Source organism: Nannobrachium achirus (genome assembly GCF_963921795.1).
Source record: "Nannobrachium achirus genome assembly, chromosome: 18".
Taxonomy (NCBI): Eukaryota; Metazoa; Chordata; class Actinopteri; order Myctophiformes; family Myctophidae; genus Nannobrachium; species Nannobrachium achirus.
The window spans coordinates 46,785,636-46,801,200 of record NC_137825.1 but is presented as its reverse complement, the minus strand read 5'-3'; the positions used below and the strand labels follow the sequence as shown (position 1 = coordinate 46,801,200).

The 15,565-nt window shown below is 42.6% G+C and overlaps 1 protein-coding gene across 2 annotated transcripts in view; it reads right to left on the bottom strand.

The window, feature by feature from the left end:
• LOC308303332 (HEAT repeat-containing protein 1-like) overlaps positions 1 to 10,876 on the bottom strand; it is a gene marked incomplete at its 5' end in the record, with an annotated part of 77,314 nt that extends 66,438 nt beyond the window's left edge. For both annotated transcript variants that reach the window (XM_080747687.1, XM_080747688.1), the window contains 6 exons: positions 498 to 709; positions 1,588 to 1,728; positions 6,442 to 6,543; positions 7,431 to 7,572; positions 9,494 to 9,710; positions 10,735 to 10,876. In XM_080747687.1, the coding sequence (XP_080603813.1) occupies positions 498 to 709; positions 1,588 to 1,728; positions 6,442 to 6,543; positions 7,431 to 7,572; positions 9,494 to 9,710; positions 10,735 to 10,876 (956 nt within the window). The remainder of the gene's footprint in view (positions 1 to 497; positions 710 to 1,587; positions 1,729 to 6,441; positions 6,544 to 7,430; positions 7,573 to 9,493; positions 9,711 to 10,734) is intronic.
• Between the last annotated feature and the right edge of the window lie 4,689 nt (positions 10,877 to 15,565).

Below are 15,565 nucleotides of genomic sequence, written 5' to 3'. Positions count from 1 at the left end.
AGTCACTATTCGACATTGTTCACCGAAGTCGAATATTTGCTTACTTTTATTTTTTTATTGTTTTCTCTTTCAAAAAAGATATAGTTTATAAAGCTTGGCTAGATAGGAAGTCATAAGAATGAGTCGTCAATGCCCCTGGTGGATGAATTTGTTAATGCTCTATACCAGGGGTTGTCAAACCTTTTTTAGGCTGTGACCCCCAAAATAAACATATTTGAACTGGGGACCCCCACCCTGACAAGCACTTGGAATTGTAGGTATTACATTTAATGTGACTCGGTTCCACAGATAAATATTGTGAAAACAGCAGATCTACATGCTCACAACGCCTCGCAACTATGTAGATCGGCTATTTTCACAATGTTCGCCTCTTGCTTACTTAATATTTGACAGTTTGGCCAGTCCTGTCGAATATTTGACTGTTCGAATACTTTGAGGTCGAATAATTTGAACACTAAAAATCAATATTCGTGAATGCCCTACTGCGCAGTACTCACTTGGGTCCGACGGCGCCCTCCTTCTGGTTCTGCAGCAGGACGATGAGGCAGCCCAGGCCCTCCCTCCCCAGGACGGGCTCTCTGAGCAGGGCCTTGCACAGCTGCAGGGCCAGGGTGTCCACCAGGCCCGGCTCCAGCACCACCTTCACCGCCAGCTGGCAGACCAGCATGTAGGTGGCGGCCTTGTGGTCGGTCAGGGAGGACGACAGGCCCTGGGAATGAGGTGGACGAGAGCGGGAGAGTGTTCTTTGCAGGTCTTTCAGTAAGAGTGTATCCAATTCCAAAGTATTGGATCCGAGCCGTAGTGGAGTAGAAGTAAGAGTACTATAAGGGGTAAGGGGTACTACACCTGCAGTACCCCTTATCAACCAGTAGGTGTCCTACCTGACCACAGGATCTTAATTTCTCAACAGAATAGCAGGGAGACCAACTACAAGCTATGCAATTTGTGTTAAGTCAAATGATGTTAACACGCTACAATAAGGAATGGTCCAAATAACATTTTATTCTTTAAAAAGAAAGTAAAACTATTTTTAAGACATAGTATGATGGTGTTGCTTGCCCAAAAAAAGAACTTATCTACAAGCTAATCACTTGTTGCATTTGTGACAGTGACAAATAGGGATGGGACGATATGAAACATTCATATCACGATTATTGTCACAAAATAAATCGTGATTTGCGATATTATCGTGATAATCCATTATCCTGGGGTGGAACATTTGCGTTGTGACGTGTTGTGAGCTTGTAGATTTGCTATTTTTGGCAAAGCTATTTGATTAAAAAAAAAAGTATGTGTATTATAAGTACCTTTTACCAATTATGGAGAGTTTAAGTGGTACCGGATATGCAGCTCAGCAAATGAAAGGTGAATTGATCCCAGTGCATGACGGAGGACGACATCACGATAAATGAAATCTCCACGATAAGATTATTGTGAGTGTTTTTTTTATCACGATAAACAATAATATTGCTTATCGTCCCATCCCTATCCCCAAACAAAAAAGTATAATATATATATATAGCATTCTGGAAAACATAACTTTGTGAAATCTAATTAGGAAGAATCTCTTGATGTAAACTGGGTTACCTTCTGTATGTAAGGCAGCAGCTTGGCTATGATGTTGTCAGTGACTCTCTCCACGGTGTCCAGTGCCAGAACCACGGTGGAGGCGTAGAAGGAGAACATGACGCTGAGCTGAGAGCAGTTACCAGAGGTACCCGCATATGCCTGCACACACACACACACACACACACACACACACACACACACACACACACACACACACACACACACACACACACACACACACACACACACACACACACACACACACACACACACACACACACACACACACACACACACACACACACACACACACACACGATTGTTTTAGTTGGAAAAGAGAGGCCTTGTAAGATCACTCTGGTAGAACTCCCAATATAAAACAATCATGTACACCAGGGGTTTTCAAAGTGGGTGACGGGGCACCCTGGGGTGCCGCGATGGCAGTCCAGGGGTGCCGCGAGATAATTTGATAATATTTGGAATTTATTTGGACACTTGAAAAAAATATTTAGTATCATTTTAAACTTGAAGTACAAAGTTATTTTCAGTCAGTTCTAACCAAAATGTCTATTATCTCAAAGTTTTCCTTGCAACATAATCACTAGAATATTGTCACTGTTGGGCAGAAACCTCATATCTCCAAGTTTCAAATGTGTACGTCTTTTGGTAAAGCAAAGCCCTGCTTCATCATACAAGACCATCGCACAAAACTAGTGAAAACAGCCGATCTACAAGCACACAACGCCTCGCGATGCGAGGCGTTGTGTGCTTGTAGATCGGCTGTTTTCACTAGTTTAGTACATTTTATAGATGATAAATACAAAACAAACGGTTTTGGACATACAAGGTGCTGGGAGAGAAAATTATAATGTAGGGGTGCCTCGGATTAAAAATATATTCATGGGGTGCCCCCCCTGAGACAAAAAAGTTTGGGAACCCCTGATGTACACTAATCATGTATATTTTTAAAGCGACTTTGAAAAGCACTATAAAGGGCCTTTCTGTGTGGAGTTTGCATGTTCTCCCCGTGTCTGTGGGTTTGTGTTACAAAATCGTGGGATAAAAAGTGATATATCAGTTTACTTTTTCCAATGCATCGAAAGTGGTTAAACAAATCAGTGAAATATCCATTATGTAAACTAGTCGGGGGCGTTAGGGATATTTCGTGCTATTTTAGTCTAAAAGCGCCAAATTTTGCACAGATGTAGCCCAGGGCATGCTCTAATGATTTAGCTAGGGCGTCCGAGTTGGCGACCTTCGGGGTCGCCACAGCGGGCAAATCAAGTTGGGCTCCCATCGACTTTCTATACAGGAGGAAAATACCCAGAAAAATATCTTCTTTAATTAGGATGTGAGGGGTCCAACTAGGGGTTTGTCATGATGCTGAATCCATTGCAAGCATTTGTTTTGCACAAAAAAACATTCCTTGGGCTATAAATGGCCCAAGAAAACGCCCACAAAATGGTGAAAAGTGATGACTCATCACCTTTCATCACTAAACCATCGTTTTCTGGGGCCATTTGTAGCCCAAGGAATGTTTTTTTTGTGCAAAACAAATGCTTGCAATGGATTCAGCATCATGACAATCCCCTAGTTAGACCCCTCACATCCTATTTAAAAAAAGGTTTTTCTGGGTATTTTCCTCCTGTATAGAAAGTCGATGGGAGCCCAACTTGATTTGGCCGCTGTGGCGTCCTCCGGCGTCTCGAAATGACATGGAGGGGGACATGACTCCAGCTGCTGTCCGCTTTGAGTAAATGAGGAAGTGATCCACGGTGGAAAACGAGTGATAAATCATAGCGATTTTATTTTTATTATAATGGATAAGCCTAAACAAACCAGTTCACATGAACCATACTGATGTAAAATAAAATATCTGAATGGCTACATTTATTTTATACAATTAAAATGTCATGAGCCAGCACAGTTATAGGGGGGCTTGCCCAGGCTTATTTTTCTTCCAATCGCCAAGATAAGCCAGGGTTTCTGAGGTTTACAGTTTACAGTTTAGGCATTTAGCAGACGCTTTTAATCGACTTAAGCGACTTACAATAAGCAGATAAAACATCACAATAATAAACAAGATAATATGTCAATACATCAGCAGCAATATAACAAATGCAAATGGATATCTATCTAGAAAACTAAATAATCAGTCAAGAAAAGGTTCTAAAAACCTAAAAACAAATGCTGACTAGCTTCATGTATGGTCATTGAGTGTTTCAGTAGTGCTAAGGGTTTAGGTGGAGTCTGAAAAGGTTAATCCAGGAGTGATTTTAAAATGAAAGATGACAAAAATATGATGAACCTAAAAGCTGTTGCTGTATGTTGGAGAAGCCTGTGACCAAAAAGACACGGGACAACTGTGTTGTCCCGTGACCCAGACGAGGTCACAAGAGCTTGTTAGATCTGCTATTTTCACTACTTGTATTACATGTATTCTTGGTAAGTATTCAATTTTTTTCATCAAATACTTCCGATTTTTTGGGAATGTAGGAAACGGAAAAAAAGGGGATGTTTACTCGCCCATAAAAATTGGTCCGTGACCCACAAATGGGTCCCGACCAGGGACGTGCAGAGAACGTTAGAGAGGCAGGGGCTGACATTTCTAAAAGGGCCTTTTGGTGAAAATATCGAAAATTGCAGACCTCAATGGACCTATACCGGCTCCGCCCCCTCCAAAAGCTACGCCCGACATTATCACAGCGCGCCGCTACTGGCTTCATTCACTTCAATGGGAAATACGGCGGATTGTACACACATTTTACACATTAAATATTAATTCCGTTTTGGACCCAGAGCTTCGAAATCTCTTCCAATCCATCAACAAGGCCTGGATCTGCATTGGAAAAAATATTTAGACCTTTAAACTTTTAAAACAATACGACATAGGAATATATAAGGTCGCAGCAGAGGAATAAGGAACATGCCCATGGTTGCTGGACCACAGAAAGCCGTTTCAAACCAATTTAAATATGAATGGACTGTATTGGCCTAAACGACATGACTACAAACACCTTATTTGTTATGTTAAATAGCAACTGATATGTAATGTACGTCTGTGCATGTCTGAATGAACAGGGGTAGCGACGCGAAGTGTTGTATTTCAACTCTGCTTTCGACTGCAGTGGGTAGGGGCGTCACAAGGGGGGGAAAAGTGGGACTGACTTACCAGGGCCCACGGTGGAAGGGCCTTAATTATTTTAGACTTTATCGATTGAAAAATATCAGATATACAAGCTCATAGCGTGGCACTGAGTGCCGCGCTGCGAGCTTGTAGATTTGCTATTTTTGAAATCCCACGATGAAGAACATTCATGTGGGCCCACAGCGAATCCTTGAACCCAGGGCCCAGAATTTGGTGCGACACCCTTTCCTCTCCCCCTGCGTCTCGGCAGCTAAACTTGTCAGGAATCGCGAACATTTCACGCCAGAGATATCAAATAAGATTTATAAGCAATCGGCATGATAAGAAACAGGTAGCCTACATTTGAAGCAGTTTATTCTGGTTGGTTGTTTGTGTAATGGAGAGTAATAGCCTCTAAACAAATCAGTGAAAAGTGAAAACGGCTCTGTATAGGTCCAGCAGACAGGCGATTTCCTCATTCTGCTGTTGCGTCCTTATATATTCCTTTGTCGTATTGTTTTAAAAGTTTAAAGGTCTACATATTTTTCCAATGCATATCCAGGCCTTTGTTGACGGATTGGACGAGATTTCGAAGCTCTGGGTCCAAAACGGAATTAATATTTAATGTGTAAAATCCGCTGTATATCCATTCAAGTGAATGGTGCGGCTGTGATTCTCGTCGGAGGTCTCGGCGGAGAGGTGGGGGCGGAGCTCCCGGTACTCATCCATTGCAGAGCTCAAAACGCTTTATATATCAACAGAGGTTGATATATACTAGTACTACTCTGAACCAAGCATAATCAAGTGAATACTGGAGAAAGTGGAGATGTGGCATTGTTTTTACAGACGAATCAAAGGGCAGGGGCTCAAGCCCCTTTTGATGTCTACGTGAGCATGTGCCTGGTCCCGACCCAGTGTGTTGCCCAGCAGGTGTTGGTTGTACAGTGCACTTTTAACCAAACCGATTCGGCCACGAATCGGTGGCGGAAGAAGGCGGAAAGCGCTGCCGACATGGAGATCATTGGCAGGTTTTCGGCAGCGGGTCGGGAACGCTATCGACCAGTATCGACGGAAAACTGGAAGACTGGACAGTTTTGTTGAGTCGCTACCTGGCCGTCGGTAGGATTGAGGGAGTTGTAGAATGGACCATTAGTTTGCTACTGCTGCAAAACCAAGCCAAAATAAGCCAGACATTTTCCCGTCGCACATTTCTACTAAATAGCATATTCTCAATCTCAACTCTCAATTTCCTATACTACTCAACTCCAAAGCAACGCTAGTAATAGTGCTGAGTGTTGTTTTGGTCAAAGCAGGAAAAAAACACTGCACAGAGTAAAATCTCCGCTTCCCCCGTCCGGTTGCCAGATTCTGTGAGTGAAACAAGCGACCAGGTCTATGAAAACAAGCCCAAAACAAAACGACCAGTTTCACCTATTGAGCTATTGTCTAAACGAATGCTGAAAGCAAGGCCAAATAAGCAACTACACTTCAGAAACAAGCCCAAACAAAAGTAACCCACAACTAGCAACATTATAAGAAAACAGGATCAAAGTCGCTTATAACGAGCAGACCTGGCAACACAGTGCGCATGCGCACAACTGCGTACAGTATAACTACAGTCGGTGTGCAGTCGGCTGGAAAAAAATGTGATTAGTTTTTTGCAGTTCTTTACAGTTCTTTGAGGTCTGAACAGTTAGAAAGAGTCTCCTGTAGTATTTTCGGTGTGGAGGCACCTAACCGTGTACCTTGACAGAGTTGGTCACCATGCTGCAGATGAAGTCCAGGAAGCCCAGGTCCTTGTGACAGTGTGTTATCAGCGTTCCTTTGGCCAGAGGCACGCCTGGTTTCTGAACAGACACAACACAGCGGAACGTTTAAAAACTCACAGGTTTCCATCCAAATGTTGAGCAAATCGGAAGCTAATTTCCAAAGTTCATCCCAAGACTACATCATTCTGGTTAGCTTATTGTTCACATGTTTTCTGTTTTAACCCATTTAGAATGGGTACACGTTATTGTGTATCATTATTTTATGCTTTGACTATTGAAAAATAGCAGATATACAAGCTCACAGCGCGGCACCGAGTGCCGCGCTGCGAGCTCGTAGATCTGCTATTTTTTTTTTATCGTGAAAATTTGAATTTTGACCCGATTCTATAAGTGTCTTTTGAATCCTTCTAAGATAAAAAAAAAAAAACGATGTTTCTGTGTGAACAATCTGGCTAGACCTCGTCAAAGAAAAGGTCCTTTTCACTTAAATGGAGCTCAGTTAGTCTGTTCTTGAGAGACTACTGTGTCAGTGGTTCTCAAACCTTTTCATGTGAAGGACCCCAAAATGATATGTATTTGGCCATGGACCCCCAGGGACCACCCAGAAGCAAAATTTGAGTTACAAACGTTCGCATTAAAAATACAAATATTCAAAGATTTTCAGACATTTTTACGACTTTTTCAAAAATAGCAGATCTACAAGCTCACAGCGCGGCACTCGGTGCCGCGCTGTGAGCTTGTATATCTGCTATTTTTCAATTGCTAAAGCATTCAATAATTCGTAAAACACTGTTTAAGATGTCTATATACAGTAAGCAATGTTTACTATTATGTAATCAAAAGAACGCCAGACAAAAACGGTGATGGAGCCTGCAGTTACAGTACGATCTATGCATCCAAAGGTTGTTCTATTTAGATGTGATGGGAGGTTTTCTATTCACGTTATTAGCCTTTTCCACACAAACCTGTAGACACTGCAGCCAGTTCCAGCGGTTGGTGGGCTCTTTAAGGTCGAGGAGCTGCACCACCCTAACAAACACCTTGGTCTCGTGGTAGGGCAGAGCACAGGCCAGCAGGCTGTCCACGTTGTACAGCTGGATGTGGAACCTGAAACCAACATGTGGACAAATTAGGGAAGTCAAGCAAATGACTAAAAGCAGGTTTGCCCACTGTAGCTCCTTTTTGCATTTTTATTCTGGTGTCGCATGAGTGGGCTGAGCATTTAGCCTCGCAGATGGCCAATCTGAGTCTAGGACAGTCACAATCATGACATTGTACTTGATGATTAATTGTCATGAATAAATAATTGCAATCAAGGACCTAATTGTGTTTTTGCCAACAAACAATGGAACACAAAGGTTTCGTAGGTTTCAAGGTTTTTTATAACTTTATACTTGTTTGAGATTGTTTGAAAATAGTGGGATTGTACAGTGATTGGATTTTGTTAGAGACGATCTACGTTTGGAAATGATCGGAATTTCCCAAAGATATCACCACTGCAGACATTTTGGCCCTTGCTACACAAACAATAAACACCTTTGTTTCAAGTTAGCTGTTAAATTGTGGGTGCCTGTTTAGCCTATCATACAGCTGACATAGCCATAAATCATAACTCTTGTATAGGTCGCTTATATTGGGACGTTTACTCTTTACAAGAGTTATAAAGGGGAGTCAGAACGCTCTTGCTGAAGTGAGTCCTAATGTCCATTTTCGGCTAAAAACATGTACAAATCAATAAGGTGCTCACCGCATCGTCGAAACAGTTTTCTATCTACCGGTGGGCCCACTCGTCGGCATGTGTGAGTCCATATGTTTACAATAAGTTAATGTCTACTCAAACTTCTCCGAGTCTCATCGCTTTCCTTGTTGTTGGATAAAAATGGCCGAACATAATCATGCAACGTTGATCGCTGTCGCTATTCGCTCATACTAGGACATGACGTTTTTGTATGCAGAAGTATTCCTACGTTCTGTAGTTCTGAAGGCGGAAGCATTCCGACGAGGAAACAAGAGTCTCGGAGAAGTTTGAGTAAACATTTAGTTATTGTAAACATATGGACTAACACATGCTGACGAGTGGGCACATCGGTAGATAGAAAACTGTTTCGACGATGCGGGGAGCACTTTATTGATTTGTACATGTTTTGAGGGTTAGTCTGTTCTCGAGAGACTACTATGTCAGACAGTGGTTCTCAAACCTTTTCATGTGAAGGACCCCCAAAATAATATGTATTTGTCCACGGACCCCCATCTCAAAATATTTACTTCCAGGGACCCCCCAGAAGCAAAATGTAGGTTACAAACGTTTGCTTAAAAAATACATTATATTCAAAGATTTGCACACATTTTCACGACTTTTAAAAAAATAGCAGATCTACAAGCTCGCAGCGCGGCACTCGGTGCCACGCTGTGAGCTTGTATATCTGCTATTTTTCACTGGTTAAAGCATTCAATAATTCTAGGCCTAAATGGGTTAACCCTGCAAGGCCCAGCGTTGCTTTTTGGCAACATTTTTTAAATCATTTAAAAAAAAAATGTTATAGTTAGTTTTCCTGTTCTTTTTTCACATTAACTCCATTAACTCCATTAAATCCTATTGTTTAGTATTACAATGCCATTGGCCACGATATTTGCATATAAATACCCCCCACAGGGGCTGACATTCACACCTCCCAGAGAAGTTGAAATTTCAGTGTCTGGACGAAAAACATCTCACTTTTTAACTGAAGCTATTCCTCACTAAAACATAAGTAAAATGCCTGTAATATATTTTTTCGTGATCATTAGAATGTCTATCTAGAACATGTACATATGTTATTATTGTGAAAAATATCCACAAAATGCAAATTAGAGCATGATTTGTGATTTATGGCTATAAAACCTTACAAAAACATTGTTTTTTTAACATTACATTTTCCTGTGATTAGGACTCCTACAACAGCATCTGATTTTTTTGAATTTTTTTTGGCCAGCAGAAATTAATTCGGGTCTTGCAGGGTTAAGTAGAAAACGTGGGTACTTTTCCTACCTGTGTATGAGCCACTCGATGCACTTCTGAGCGGGTCTGAGCAGGAAGTAGGGCGACAGGCGGCAGAGGAACAGCGAGATCCCGGCGTCCAGCTTGGCGTTGACCTCTCTGGACTGGACGCTCCTCTCCAGGGTCACGGACGACGGGCTGAACAGGGTGTCCTGGAACTCCAGGAACTTGGGTTCGATCCCCAGGAGCGCCTCCAGCCCGTTGCAACCTGGTCCAGGGGGATGGGGGAGGTACGATGTGCGGTAAGGAGGATCCGGGACAGAGAGAGATTGAAAGATTAGATTCTAGGTTCTTGAGGGATTATTTTATACTCTGAAATGACAAATTAAAGGAGTAGTTCACCCGCAAAATGACTTTTTTTCCTATTGATTAGTCACACCATGGAGACTTGAGTTCAATAATATTGTTTTGTATTTGTCACATTCAAAGACAAATAAACGTATTATAGTAAATGTACCCCCATTGATTCTGGATGGGTACCCGAATGCATTTGTGTGAGAATCAATGGGGGTAAATTTACTTGGCCCATGACACTACATTTACCCCCATTGATTCTGACCCAAATGCATTTGGCTCCCCATCCAGGGTGTTATTTGGGTCCCCATCCAGGCCCATGCATTTGGGTCCCCATCCAGAATCAAATGGGGTATATTTATTGCGACCGTCAGCGGCTCCACCGGCTGTCTGTCAGTCAGTCTGTCCGTCATGTCACACTTTTCCCCAACTCATATCTCCGCCACCGTTACCCCAATCCATGCCAAACTTTGCACACACACTCCTTGCCTGCCAACCCACAACCTCCACCCCACCAGGGACCCCCGGAGCTCCAGGGACCCCCAGGGACCCCCTTCCACCGCCGCCAAACGGGGCTGTTCACGGGGAATTCCTGGGGACCACCGACTCCTGGTGCTCCAGAATGGATGCCCTTAGAAAAAAAGTCATTTTGGGGGTGAACTACTCCTTTAAACATTGGCTGAATTGTCAAATATTAGAAGCAGAAATTGTGAAAATAGCAGATCTACATGCTCACAACGCCTCGCATTGCGAGGCGTTGTGAGCATGTAGATCTGCTATTTTCACAATAACCGTGTTATACAAAATGTAATGCCTCAACTCTTAGTGCTCGTCAGGGTGGGGGGGTCCCCACTTAAAATATGATTATTTTGGGGGTCGCAGCTTAGAAAGGTTGAGAACCACTGCTCTGCCCATAAAGGACAGGGACACACACGCACCGAGGGCATAGAAGGTGCTCCTGTCCATGGTGGAGGCATCTTTAGGGTCGAACAGCAAGGAGGCCACCTCCTTGCGGGTCAACAGGTTGGGGTCATTCTGGGGCAAGGCGAGCTTCCTCAGCTGGTGAGCTAAAGACGTCATTGTTGTGACTGGATGTCAATCTGTCAGAGAAAATACAACAAGGATTAGAATTAGATATGTGCCGATTGATTGGTGAGTGATCGGCCGATAATGCCTCGATCGGCTTTGAATTTGAACGGTATCACCGATCTACAAGCTAGATCAGCTATTTTCGCAATATTTATCTGTGGGACTGAATGTAATCTCAGCTTCAACTCCTACAAGTCGAATTGGATACTAAAGGACCTCAGCCTGCAATCTCCTAATGTTTATACTTAATATACAATGTCAATGTTTTGTAAGAAGAATCATTAAATATATAAATGATGCTGCAGTAACACAATAAATAGAAGCATTTATGGATTTGGCGCTGTGATCCGGAATATCGGTATCTGCAGATACTGATTCCATTTGCTCGGTATCGGCCCCAAAAATCACAATCGGAGCATCTCTAGTGAGAATGGAGATTCCATGTCATGTACATACGTAGGCCTGTCACAATTAACACCTATTTGTCTAATCATAATTATTTTACATAATTGCAGTTATTTAGTCATAATCGTCATGTTGAAAAATAGTGGAAATAGTGGAAATAGCAGATCTACACAATGTGTTGCAAATTAATGTGATGTGTTGTGAGCTTGTAGATCAGCTATGTCCACTATCATTGTCATTAATTAAAGGGGAATACCTCTCATTTTCAACATTGAACTATGTCATACCATAAGAAATAAAATCCCCCCCTTCTGTGTTGCCTAGAACTGGAGCGTTGATTGTGGGGTCATGTGATCAGTCATCAGTGACATCATGAAGATGTACTCTTTGACTGAAAATGAGTGGTAGTCCCCTTAAGCATAGAGTTGTCAAATATGTCAATAATTTGTATATTTTGGTTCCATTTGAAGCCTCTCAGAGTTGAAGTAAAATCCAGAGAATGTGGCTCTGAATAACAGCAATTTACAATTTAGGCATTTAGCAGATGCTGTTAGTTTTTGACCAGAGACATATAATAAACAAGGTAAAAATCACTTAAACAGAATGCAGTAGTGCCTTGCCATCAAGAAACTAGTAATAAACCGCTCATTCTTAACATTTGCGCATCCTTCCACTATCATGTATTTAGTTGCTAATAATTTGATGACCATGTTAGGATCAAGTTGCTCAATAAATAATTATAAACATTTATATAATGAATGATAACAGAGCTCTTCAGAAACCAGCAGCACTTCTTCAGTCTTGTCGGGCCAGGATCTATTTCAGAACGGACTTTCGCAAACGGGGGGTCCAGCCAGGGACCCTGAACATTCCTCGATCGTGCTTCTAAATGGACCCCGGACGGTTTTTAAATAATTGGAACCAAATGGGTCCACTTGGTTCCATTTCTACCCTCCCTGGGAGTTATGGGGATCTTTGAAGTTAAACAGTTTGAGAACTACTTAGCTCTGGTCCATAGCGTTAGTCCATGGACCAGAGCTAAGAACTACTAGCAGTTTAGAATAGCAGGAGTCCTTCATTGTCAAACTAACTAAAGTGTTTCATAACTAAATAAAACATCTCAGTAACAGTTAAATTTACGACATCATTTAACAATGTGTCAATATCAAAGCAGTAGAAGTTTCATAAAGAGCTGTTTTGGCTTGGATAATGTAAAGTTCTGACCTGTTTTCAGTGGGTTTGATTCCAGCCACACGTGCGACGTAAACACATGCAGTTGTTGACACTACTTCCGGCTCACGTATTCTACGTCATGTGGACGCTATGCTTGCTTTCAACAATAAAAGCACGGTGCAAGCCACATTTTTTATTCACAAGCAAAAATTCGCCAAATCCCCCCCCCCCCCCCTATTTTCACCCATTTTAAATTGGAGTTCAATATGTTAATTAAATCGCGTGACCTAGTAAAGTGAGTGGCTGCACTGGAAAGCCAACAGAAATTGATTTTACACCCCTCCTGCTTAGCGGAGAGTGCGGTGTGGCAGAGGAGGTCTCCCCGCACGCGTGCATGTGTCCAAAGCCGTATGCTGTCCAGAGCTAACTCTATGGTCCAGAGTCCAATTTGTAAAGGCTATGCACTCCAGTGAACAGCATTTATCCATTTATCATGTTTTTATGTTATTAAAACCTTTCTTTTTTACACAGAAACCTATGCATTGTGTATGTTCGTTTTGCATTGTGTATGTTCGTTTAGATACTCAATATATAGTTTTAACGTCCATATTATGGCAAAATTATTTGTTTTTCAATGGCTTTAGAGATACTCTTATTCTGAAGAGATCGGCACCGGAAGTCTTATTGCTGCTAACGCTATTCCTGCTCACTTCACATAGGCGAAGAACATCACACCGGCAGAACACACACACAAACCTGACACAAACAAACCAAACACACAAGCAGCAGAAAGAAACATCAACGAGAACAACAAACAACAACAAACAAACACGATATTCGGCGTCCATTGCACGTTCACAAGGTGAGAAACCACAGTTGTCGTATTTGTTCATCATTTATGAATCGCAATATTGTGACCATTTGAGTCCTAGTTTATGCTTCGTCTTACGAAGGGGAATGCAGATCTAAAAGCTCACAGGCGCGTCCTGCCGCGATGCGTTGTGAGCTTGTAGGTCTGCTATTTTTGTTTTTAAAGCTATTTTGGGAAAAGCAGGGAAGTTGGGAACATGTTCGCTTAAAAGGACAAAATGACATGAACATGGTACAATGGAATAGGATTAGGGACGCCAGGTTGAACGTGTTTCAGATAGTGTACGTATTTGCTGTTGTTGCTGTAATGTGGTTTATTTTGTTTGTCTGGCAGTGGCAAGAGTAGGAAAGCTAAAAGCTAATGCTAACGTCTTGCTTCGAGCTGTTCGTTTTTCGCGGTACCCCGCCCACCGGAGACGTTGATTGGTTCTCAGGCGCCGCAGCGTATACCCTGATTGGCTGTTTGCATGACGACAGCCGCGTCAGTCAAATCAGGCAAACACACGTGCTTTCTGTCAAACCCTTATCAACATTAAACCCCTTTCAGAGTGAGTTTTAATCAAAATGTAACTAACGTTACATTTTAAATAATAAGTGTGTGTGTGTGTGTGTGTGTGTGTGTGTGTGTGTGTGTGTGTGTGTGTGTGTGTGTGTGTGTGTGTGTGTGTGTGTGTGTGTGTGTGTGTGTGTGTGTGTGTGTGTGTGTGTGTGTGTGTGTGTGTGTGTGTGTTTAACCAATGACCACAGAGTGCCTTAAATCATTGGTTCTCAACCTGTGGGTTGGGACCCCCAGTGGGGTCCCCAAATTATTTGGGGGGTCCCCAGATGATCTACATGCTATTTCCACAATAGAACCGTGCTATACAAAATGTAATGCCTCAACTCTTAAGTGCTCGTCAGGGTGGGGGGGTTCCCAGTTATAATATGATTATTTGGGGGGCCGCAGCCTGAAAAGGTTGAGAACCACTGCCACTGCCTGGGGGTCTGCCGGGGACCCCCAGGGGTCTCGAGGGGGTTTCAGGGGGTCCCCAGCAAAATGTGTTAATGCAGCACCACAATGCTGAAAGCTTGTATATCTGCTATTGAAAATGTATGCCACAAACAATTTTCAAATTGGGGTCAGTTGCCATATCAGTTTGGGCGTCCTTGACTTGAAAGGTTTGAGAATGCACTACCGAAGTACAGAGTGCTCTGAATTCTTATCTATACTATAATTTTGCGAATGTCTGAGTGAGTGTCTGTCTGTCTGTCTGTCTGAAACAGCGTTTCTCCTCAGTGGCTGGAGCAATTGATCTGAAATCGCATCACCATAAGCATATGAACACACCTGACATAACTGTGAAGCCCGTTTGTCACTTTCACAAATCGTATGCTGTATATTAGCATTTTTATGGTGTATCTACTATCTATTCTGCATCTAGCATGAGGCGCATCTATTCTGCATCTAGCTTGAGGCAAAATGTTTAACCAGCTCTGTGTGTGTGTGTGTGTGTGTGTGTGTGTGTGTGTGTGTGTGTGTGTGTGTGTGTGTGTGCAGGCAGGCGGGTGTGTGTGCAGGCGGGTGGGCGGGCGGGCTGGGGGGGGGGGGGGGGACAGTATCTCTGTAGCCATTAAACGAAACGGGTTTCTTACATTGATGCTCCTACATCATGCAAGCACCAGTTAAAGTTACTTTCCATCCCTCATATACTGTGTGCACAGTGCACATCCCATAACCCACACACTGCACATCATTTTGGAGCTCATATCTTTGAACGGGTAAGGGCTAGTTAGTTGTAATTATAGAAGTCTAGTACTGACTCTGCTGACCCAGCCTTCTGGGTGTGTGTATGGCTGTCTGTTTAGGGTGTGACTTGACTCGTGTCCAAGCCATGTGTTCACTGATGTGATTTGAGGACTTGTGGTGATGGCTCCTACAGGCATAAAAGGACTGGTTATAGGACTAGCTGGGTTCTCCCTATGAATTAAAAAAAAAGTACAGTTAGATCTTTTGTCTTTGCCAAAGATGAGCTCATTTAGAGTGCGGGAGAAAGGGTGGTGTTATGCTATTATTAGCTTGGTGTGACTGTGTTCAGGAATGGGATGATATTATCGTTTATCGTGATAAAAAAAAACACTCACGATAATCGTATCGTGGAGATTTAATTTATCGTGATATCGTCCTCCGTCATGCACCGGGATCAATTCACCTTTTATTTGCCGAGCTGCATATCCGGTACCAAAACCCTCTAT